Below are 10,099 nucleotides of genomic sequence, written 5' to 3'. Positions count from 1 at the left end.
TTTTCTCTGCAGCGCCCAATCAGCACCGCCCCACCCAATAAGCCCCGCCCCCCACTGCCCCGCCCAATCAGTACCACCCTCTCTCATAGTCCCGCCCCTCCCTCCGCACCTACCCAATCAGAACATCCCTTCTCATAGCCCCGCCCCTTCCTCCGCCCCGCCCAATCATCCCCGCCCCTTCCAATAAGCCCCGCCCCTTCCACCTCACCTGCCAATCTCCTCCTCCCCGCCCAATCAGCACCACCCCCTCCCAATAAGCCCCGCCCTTTCCTCCTCACCCACCCAATCACCACCTCCCTTCTCTCCCTGACGAGGCGAAGGCGGCGGCCATTTTGGACGCCATTTTGGACGCCATTTTGGACGCCATCTTGGTCGCCATCTTGGTCGCCATCTTGGGGGGGGTATTGAATTGAATTGGGGTGGGGGGGTGGGGGTCGTACCGGGGGGTTGCGATGCGATGGCGGCGGCTCTGCTGAGGGTGGGGGCGGCGCTGAGCACCATGGCCATGGTGACACAGTGGGTGTCACAGACGTTACCGTCACTCGTGGGACTCAACGGGACCGGCAGCGTCAAAGGGGGAACGTCGGAACGGATCGTGAGTGTTGGGGGGGGGGGGGTTAATATGGGGGTCTATGGGGAGCTATGGGGTGGGGGGGGTCTTAATATGGGGGTTAATGGGGGTCTATGGGGGGTATATAGGGTCTATGGGGTGGGGGGGGGGTCTTAATATGGGGTTTAATGGGGGGGTATGGGGGGATATGGGGTGTGGGGGGGTATATAGGGTCTATGGGGGGTATGGGGGGTTAATGGGGGGCTATGGGGGGTATATAGGGTCTATGGGGTGTGGGGGGGTCTTAATATGGGGGTTAATGGGGATCTATGGTGGTCTATGGGGGGTATGGGGGGTTAATGGGGGGCTATGGGGGGTATATAGGGTCTATGGGGTGGGGTGGGGGTTAATATGGGGGTCTATGGGGGTATATAGGGTCTATGGGGTGTGGGGGGGTTAATATGGGGGTCTATGGGGGGCTATGGGGTGGGGGGGTCTTAATATGGGGGTTAATGGGGGTCTATGGGGGGGTATGGGGGGTTAATGGGGGGCTATAGGGGGTATATAGGGTCTATGGGGTGGGGGGGGTTAATATGGGGGTCTATGGGGGGTATGGGGGGTATATAGGGTCTATGGGGTGAGGGGGGGCTAATATGGGGGTCTATGGGGGGTATATAGGGTCTATGGGGTGGGGTGGGGTTAATATGGGGGGCTATGGGGGGGTATGGGCGCTATGGGGTGGGGGGGGGTCTTAATATGGGGGTTAATGGGGATCTATGGTGGTCTATGGGGGGGTATGGGGGGTTAATGGGGGGCTATGGGGGGTATATGGGGTGGGGGGGGATTAATATGGGGGTCTATGGGGTGGGGGGGGGTTAATATGGGGGTCTATGGGGGGTATGGGGGGTATATAGGGTCTATGGGGTGGAGGGGGGTTAATATGGGGGTCTATGGGGAGCTATGGGGTGGGGGGGGTCTTAATATGGGGGTTAATGGGGGCTATGGGGGGATAGGGGGGTCTATGGGGGTCTATGGGGGGTATATAGGGTCTATGGGGTAGGGGGGGTCTTAATATGGGGTTTAATGGGGGGGTATGGGGGGATATGGGGTGTGGGGGGGTATATAGGGTCTATGGGGTGGGGGGGGGTTAATATGGGGGTTAATGGGGGTCTATGGGGTGGGGGGGTCCTAATATGGGGGTTAATGGGGGGTAAAGGGGGGTATGGGGGTCTATGGGGTGGGGGGGGTCTTAATATGGGGGTTAATGGGGGGGTATGGGGGTCTATGTGGGGTATATAGGGTCTATGGGGTGGGGGGGGGTTAATATGGGGGTCTATGGGGGGATATGGGGGTCTATGGGGGGTATATAGGGTCTATGGGGTGTGGGGGGGTTAATATGGGGGGCTATGGGGGCCTGTGGGGGGTATATAGGGTCTATGGGGTGTGGGGGGGTCTTAATATGGGGGTTAATGGGGGGGTATGGGGGGATATGGGGTGTGGGGGGGTATATAGGGTCTATGGGGTGGGGGGGGGTTAATATGGGGGTCTATGGGGGGGTATGGGGTGGGGGGGTCTTAATAGGGGGGTTAATGGGGGGGTATGGGGGTCTATGGGGGGTATATAGGGTCTATGGGTTGGGGGGGGGGTTAATATGGGGGTATATAGGGTCTATGGGGTGTGGGGGGGTTAATATGGGGGTCTATGGGGGGATATGGGGTGGGGGGGATCTTAATATGGGGGTTAATGGGGGGGTATGGGGGTCTATGGGGGGTATATAGGGTCTATGGGGTAGGGGGGGTCTTAATATGGGGGTTAATGGGGGCTTGGGGGGGGTATGGGGGGACTATGGAGGGATATGGGGTGGGGGGGTCCTAAATGGGGGGGGGGGCTTAATATGAGGGTCTACGGGGGTCTATGGGGGGTATATAGGGTCTATGGGGTGTGGGGGGGTTAATATGGGGGTCTATGGGGGGTATGGGGTGGGGGGGTCCTAATATGGGGGTTAATGGGGGTCTATGGGGTGGGGGGGTCCTAATATGGGGGTTAATGGGGGGGTATGGGGTGGGGGGGGTCTTAATATGGGGGTTAATGGGGGGGTATGGGGGTCCATGGGGGGTATATAGGGTCTATGGGGTGGGGGGGGGTTAATATGGGGGTCTATGGGGGGATATGGGGGGTATATAGGGTCTATGGGGTGGGGTGGGGTTTATATGGGGGTCTATGGGGGAGTATGGGGGGTATATAGGGTCTATGGGGTGGGGTGGGGTTTATATGGGGGTCTATGGGGGAGTATGGGGGGTATATAGGGTCTATGGGGTGGGGTGGGGTTAATATGGGGGGCTATGGGGGGGTATGGGCGCTATGGGGTGGGGGGGGGTCTTAATATGGGGGTTAATGGGGGTCTATGGGGGGGTATGGGGGGTATATAGGGTCTATGGGGTGGGGGGGGTTAATATGGGGGTCTATGGGGGGATATGGGGGTCTATGGGGGTCTATGGGGGGTATATAGGGTCTATGGGGTGGGGGGGGTTAATATGGGGGTCTATGGGGGGTATGGGGGGGGGATATAGGTTTGAGGGGGGTATATAGGGTCTATGGGGTGGGGGGGGTTAATATAGGGGTCTGTGGGGGGCTATGGGGGGGATGTGGGGGTCTATGGGGGGTATATAGGGTCTATGGGGTGGAGGGGGGTTAATATGGGGGTCTATGGGGGGTATATAGGGTCTATGGGGTGTGGGGGGGTTAATATGGGGGTCTATGGGGGGATATGGGGTGGGGGGGGTCTTAATATGGGGGTTAATGGGGATCTATGGTGGTCTATGGGGGGGTATGGGGGGTTAATGGGGGGCTATGGGGGGTATATAGGGTCTATGGGGTAGGGGGGGTCTTAATATGGGGGTTAATGGGGGGGTATGGGGGTCTATGGGGGGTATATAGGGTCTATGGGGTGGGGGGGGGGTTAATATGGGGGTCTATGGGGGGATATGGGGGTCTATGGGGGTCTATGGGGGGTATATAGGGTCTATGGGGTGGGGGGGTTAATATAGGGGTCTATGGGGGGCTATGGGGGGATATGGGGGTCTATGGGGGGTATATAGGGTCTATGGGGTGGAGGGGGGTTAATATGGGGTCTATGGGGGGTATATAGGGTCTATGGGGTGTGGGGGGTTAATATGGGGGTCTATGGGGGGATATGGGGTGGGGGGGGTCTTAATATGGGGGTTTATGGGGATCTATGGTGGTCTATGGGGGGGTATGGGGGGTTAATGGGGGCTATGGGGGGTATATAGGGTCTATGGGGTAGGGGGGGTCTTAATATGGGGGTTAATGGGGGGGTATGGGGGTCTATGGGGGGTATATAGGGTCTATGGGGTGGGGGGGGGGTTAATATGGGGGTCTATGGGGGGATATGGGGGTCTATGGGGGTCTATGGGGGGTATATAGGGTCTATGGGGTGGGGGGGGTTAATATGGGGGTCTATGGGGGGATATGGGGGTCTATGGGGGTATATAGGGTCTATGGGGTGGGGTGGGGGTTAATATGGGGGTCTATGGGGGTTATGGGGGTCTATGGGGGTCTATGGGGGGTATATAGGGTCTATGGGGTGGGGGGGGTTAATATGGGGGTCTATGGGGGGTATGGGGGGGGGATATGGGTTTGAGGGGGGTATATAGGGTCTATGGGGTGGGGGGGGTTAATATAGGGGTCTGTGGGGGGCTATGGGGGGATATGGGGGTCTATGGGGGGTATATAGGGTCTATGGGGTGGAGGGGGGTTAATATGGGGGTCTGTGGAGGGCTATGGGGGTCTATGGGGGGTATGGGTGGTTAATGGGGGTCTATGGGGGGCTATGGGGGGTATATAGGGTCTGTGGGGTGGGGGTCCTAATATGCGGGTCTATGGGGGGTATGGGGTGGGGGAGGCTCTAATATGGGGGTTAATGGGGGTCTATGGGGGTCTATGGGGTGGGGGGGGTCCTAATATGGGGGTTTATGGGGGGATATGGGTTTGAAGGGGATATATAGGGTCTATGGGGGGGGTCCTAATATAGGGGTCTGTGGGGGACTGTGGGGGTCTATGGGGGGTATATAGGGTCTATGGGGTGGGGGGGGGTTAATATGGGGGGCTATGGGGGGGTATGGGCGCTATGGGGTGGGGGGGGTTAATATGGGGGTTAATGGGTGTCTATGGGGGGGTATGGGGGGTTAATGGGGGGCTATGGGGGTCTATGGGGTGTGGGGGGCTTAATATGGGGGTTAGTGGGGGCTTATGGGGCTTAATATGGGGGTTAATGGGGGTCTATGGGGGGCTATGGGGGGTATATAGGGTCTATGGGGTGGGGGAGGTCCTAATATGGGGGGTTAATGGGGGTCTATGGGGGGTATGGGGGTCTATGGGGGGGTATGGGGGGTTAATGGGGGGCTATGGGGAGATATGGGGTGTGGGGGTCCTAATATGGGGGTCTATGGGGTGGGGGAGGCACTAATATGGGGGTCTATGGGGGGTATGGGGGGTATATAGGGTCTATGGGGTTGGGGGGTCCTAATATGGGGGTTAATGGGGGCTTGGGTGGGGGATATGGATTTGAGGGGGGTATATAGGGTCTGTGGGGTGGGGGGGGGTTAATATGGGGGGGGGGGATATGGGTTTGGGGGGGTATATAGGGTCTAGGGGTTGGGGGGGGGTTAATATGGGGGGATATGGGGGGTATATAGGGTCTATGGGGTGGGGGGGGATTAATATGGGGGTTAATGGGGTCTATGGGGTGGGGGGGGTCCTAATATGGGGGTTAATGGGGGCTTATGGGGCTTAATATGGGGGTTAATGGGGGGATATGGGGGGGCTATGGGGTGGGGGGTGGTATATAGGGTCTATGGGGTGGGGGGGGCCCTAATATGGGGTTTAGTGGGGGGAAATGGGGGTCTATGGGGTGGTATGGTGGGTTATAGGGTGGGATATGGGGGGCTATGGGGTGGGGGGGACCCTAATATGGGGGTTAATGGGGGGCTATGGAGGGTTATGGGGGTTTATGGGGTGGGGGGGTCCTAATATGGGGGGGGGCTTAATATGGGGGTTAATGGGGGCTTGGGGGGGGGATGGGGGGACTATGGAGGGATATGGGGTGGGGGGGTCCTAAATGGGGGGGGGGGCTTAATATGGGGGTCTATGGGGGGTATATAGGGTCTATGGGGTCTATGGGGGTCTTAATATGGGGGTTTATGGGGGGGGTATGGGGTGGGGGGGTCTAATATGGGGGTTAATGGGGTGGGGGGGGTCCTAATATGGGGGTTAATGGGGGGGTATGGGGGTCTGTGGGGTGGGGGGGGCCCTAATATGGGGGTTAATGGGGGTCTATGGGGTGGGGTGGGGGGCTAATATGGGGATTAATGGGGGGCTATGGGGGGGGGCTATGGGTTTGGGGGTATATAGGGTCTATGGGGTGGGGGGGTCCCTAATATGGCAGTCTATGGGGGGTATGGGGGTGGGGGGGGGCTCTAATATGGGGGTGTATGGGGGGGGGTCCTAATATGGGGGTTAATGGGGGCTTATGGGGGGGATATGGGGGGCTATGGGGTGGGGGGGTCCTAAATGGTTGGGGGGGGGGCTTAATATGGGGGTTTATGGGGGTCTATGGGGTGGGGTGGGGGCTTAATATGGGGGTTAATGGGGGCTTATGGGGGGGATATGGGGGGTCTATGGGGTGGGGGGGTCCTAATATGTGGGGGGGGGGTTAATATGGGGGTTAATGGGGAGGTATGGGGGTTAATGGGGTGGGGGGGGGGCCTAATATGGGGGTTAATGGGAGCTTATGGGGGGGATATGGGGGTCTATGGGGTGGGGGGCTTAATATGGGGGTCTATGGGGGTCTATGGGGGGGGGGGCCTAATATGGGGGTTATGCGGGCTTATGGGGGTCTATGGGGTGAGGGGGGCTTAATATGGGGGTCTATGGGGGGTATGTGGTGGGGGGGCTAATATGGGGGTCTGTGGGGGGGTATGGGGGGGATATGGGTTTTGGGGGGGTATATAGGGTCTATGGGGTGGGGGGGTCCCTAATATGGCAGTCTATGGGGGGGTATGGGGTGGGGGGGGGCTCTAATATGGGGGTGTATGGGGGGGGGGTTCTAAATGGGGGTTAATGGGGGCTTATGGGGGGGATATGGGGGGCTATGGGGTGGGGGGGTCCTAAATGGTTGGGGGGGGGGCTTAATATGGGGGTTTATGGGGGTCTATGGGGTGGGGTGGGGGCTTAATATGGGGGTTAATGGGGGCTTATGGGGGGGATATGGGGGGGTCTATGGGGTGGGGGGTCCTAATATGTGGGGGGGGGGTTAATATGGGGGTTAATGGGGGCTTATGGGGGGGATATGGGGGTCTATGGGGTGGGGTGGGGGCTAATATGAGGGTTAATGGGGGTTAATGGGGGGTTATGGGGGGCTATGGGGGAGGTTATATTGGTTGAGGGGGGGGACCAAAGGATTTCAATGGGGCAGGGCGGAGTTATGGGGCAGGGCTGACCCCCATCCCTTAATTAACCCCCCCCTAATTAACACCCCATCCCCCTAATTAACTAATTAACCCCCCCCCCCCCCCCCCCCCTCATAGACGCTGTTCCGTAGCCCGGATGAGTCGTGGCAGCTTTATACATCAGCCAGAGCCCCGGATGGGAAATGCGTGTGTACCGCGGTCATCCCCACTAGGGGGCGCTGTGACAACGACGGCAGCGCCGCCAGGTTGAGGCTGCTGAGCGAGAGGGTGAGGGGGAAAACACGGAACGGAGTTTGATGGGGGGTGGGAATGGGATGGGGGGGTTAAAATGGGATGGGATGGGATATTATGGGATATTATGGGGTGGGATGGGATGGGATGGGATGGATGGGATGGGATGGGATGGATGGGATGGGATGGGATGGGATGGATGGGATGGGATGGGATGGATGGGATGGATGGGATGGGATGGGATGGGATGGATGGGATGGGATGGGATGGGATGGGATGGGATGGATGGGATGGGATGGGATGGGATGGGATGGGATGGATGGGATGGATGGGATGGGATGGATGGGATGGGATGGGATGGGATGGATGGGATGGGATGGGATGGATGGGATGGGATGGGATGGATGGGATGGATGGGATGGGATGGGATGGGATGGGATGGATGGGATGGGATGGGATGGGATGGATGGGATGGGATGGGATGGGATGGGATATTATGGGATGGAATGGGATGGATGGGATGGGATATTATGGGATGGGATATTATGGGATGGGATGGGATATTATGGGATGGGATATTATGGGATGGAATGGGATGGATGGAATGGGATGGGATGGATGGGATGGGATGGATGGGATGGGATGGATGGGATGGATGGGATGGGATGGAATGGGATATTATGGGATGGGATATTATGGGATGGGATATTATGGGATGGAATGGGATGGATGGGATGGGATGGGATATTATGGGATGTCATGGGATATTATGGGATGGAATGGGATATTATGGGATGGAATGGGATATTATGGGATATTATGGGATGGGATATTATGGGATGGGATATTATGGGATGGAATGGGATGGATGGGATGGGATGGGTGGATGGATGGGATGGATGGGAGGATGGATGGGGATGGGATGGGAATGGGATGGATGGGATGGGATGGAATATTATGGGGTATTATGGGATGGGATGGGATATTATGGGATGGGATGGGATGGATGGAATGGGATGGGATATTATGGGATGGATGGGATATTATGGGATGGGATGGATGGATGGGATATTATGGGATGGGGGATGGGATGGGATGGGGCTTATAGGGATGGATGGGATGGGATATTATGGGATGGAATGGGATGGATTGGGATATGTATGGGATATTATGGGATGGATGGATATTATGGGATGGAATGGGATATTATGGGATGGACATGGGATATATGGGATGTTATGGGATGGGATGGGATGGGATGGATTGGGATGAACTGGTATGGGATGGAAATGGGCTGGGATATAATGGGATATAATGGATGGGATGGATTGGATGGGATGATTATGGGATGGGATATTATGGGATGGAATGGGATGGATGGAATGGATATTATGGGATGCAATCGGGCATGGCATGAATGGGATAATTTATGGCTGGGATGATGGATGGGATGGGATATTATGGATGGGATGGATGGGATATTATGGGATGGAATGTCTATGTCATGGGATATTATGGGATGGGATGGGATATTATGGGATGGGATGGGATATTATGGCATGTCATGGGATATTATGGGATGGAATGGGATATTAGGGATGGCATGGGATGGAATGGATGGGATGGGATGGGATGGACTGGGCTAAAGCTCATAGAAATGTGGGATTTCAAGTGTCCTGGACAAACACAGAACCATAGGGCTGCATTGTAAAGGTCCTGTAAGCTCACAGCCCATCCCCATTAATCCCCGGTCAGGTTCAGAACGTGTCTCAGTCCGTGGAGGTGTTGGATCTACGCACCGAGCGGGACCTGCAGTACGTGCGGAGCAGCGCCGCGCTATTGGACGGGATCGAGGCCCAGCTCAGCGCTGCCCAGACACAAAGGGGGCTGAGCACAAAGGGATTCCAGGTGGGGGGGGGGGCGTTAACGAGCTCGGCTTCGTTAAGGTCACACCCCACTCATTAAGCCTATCTAATTAATTAACCCTAATTAATTAACCCTATCTAATTAACCCCCCAGGACCTCCAGCAGCGCATGTCCCTGCTGCGCCCCCTGCCCCCTGTATTGTCCCAATACCGCATGGACGCCCCCTCCCCCCCTCATTAACCCTATCTAAGTAACCCCCCCCCCCCCTCATTAACCCTAATTAATTAACCCTAATTAACCCAATCTAATTAACCCCCCCAGGACCTCCAGCAGCGCATGTCCCTGCTGCGCCCCCTGCCCCCTGTTCTCTCCCAATACCGCATGGACGCCCCCTACCCCCCTCATTAACCCCCCCTAATTAACCCTATCTAATTAATTAACCCTATCTAATTAACCCTAATTAATTAACCCAATCTAATTAACCCCCCCAGGACCTCCAGCAGCGCATGTCCCTGCTGCGCCCCCTGCCCCCTGTATTGTCCCAATACCGCATGGACGCCCCCTACCCCCCTCATTAGCCCTATCTAAGTAACTCCCCCCCTCATTAACCCTAATTAATTAACCCTAATTAACCCAATCTAATTAACCCCCCAGGATTTCCAGCAGCGCATGTCCCTGCTGCGCCCCCTGCCCCCTGTTCTCTCCCAATACCGCATGGACGCCCCCTACCCCCCTCATTAACCCCCCCTCATTAACCCTATCTAATTAATTAACCCTAATTAATTAACCCCATCTAATTAACCCCCCCAGGACCTCCAGCAGCGCATGTCCCTGCTGCGCCCCCTGCCCCCTGTACTGTCCCAATACCGCATGGACGCCCATCATTATAACCCCCCCCTTCCTCCTCATTAACCCTAATTAACCCTATCTAATTAATTAACCCTAATTAACCTCATCTAATTAA

The 10,099-nt window shown here is 56.7% G+C and overlaps 1 protein-coding gene across 1 annotated transcript; it reads left to right on the top strand.

Moving 5' to 3' along the window:
* The first annotated feature begins 410 nt into the window (after positions 1 to 410).
* On the top strand, positions 411 to 9,566 carry LOC146751221 (noelin-2-like). The gene is made up of 4 exons (XM_085535212.1): positions 411 to 595; positions 7,156 to 7,305; positions 9,025 to 9,177; positions 9,457 to 9,566. The coding sequence occupies exons 1-4, from the start codon at positions 458 to 460 to the stop codon at positions 9,541 to 9,543; spliced, it is 528 nt and encodes a 175-aa protein (XP_085391338.1). The 5' UTR covers positions 411 to 457; the 3' UTR covers positions 9,544 to 9,566.
* The last annotated feature ends 533 nt before the right edge of the window (positions 9,567 to 10,099 follow it).

Source organism: Coturnix japonica, unplaced genomic scaffold (assembly GCF_054131305.1).
Source record: "Coturnix japonica strain WE unplaced genomic scaffold, WE-NBRP24 Scf111, whole genome shotgun sequence".
In the NCBI taxonomy this organism is placed as follows: domain Eukaryota; kingdom Metazoa; phylum Chordata; class Aves; order Galliformes; family Phasianidae; genus Coturnix; species Coturnix japonica.
This window is presented reverse-complemented; position numbering and strand designations above follow the sequence as displayed.

Bases quoted from the DNA above. Each gene is read 5' to 3' on its own strand.
- LOC146751221 (XM_085535212.1), top strand. From the start codon at position 458: ATGGCGGCGGCTCTGCTGAGGGTGGGGGCGGCGCTGAGCACCATGGCC. The intron at 596-7,155 runs GTGAGTGTTGGG...CCCCCCTCATAG, and splicing joins GGGGAACGTCGGAACGGATC to ACGCTGTTCCGTAGCCCGGA. The intron at 9,178-9,456 runs GTGGGGGGGGGG...TAACCCCCCCAG, and splicing joins TGAGCACAAAGGGATTCCAG to GACCTCCAGCAGCGCATGTC.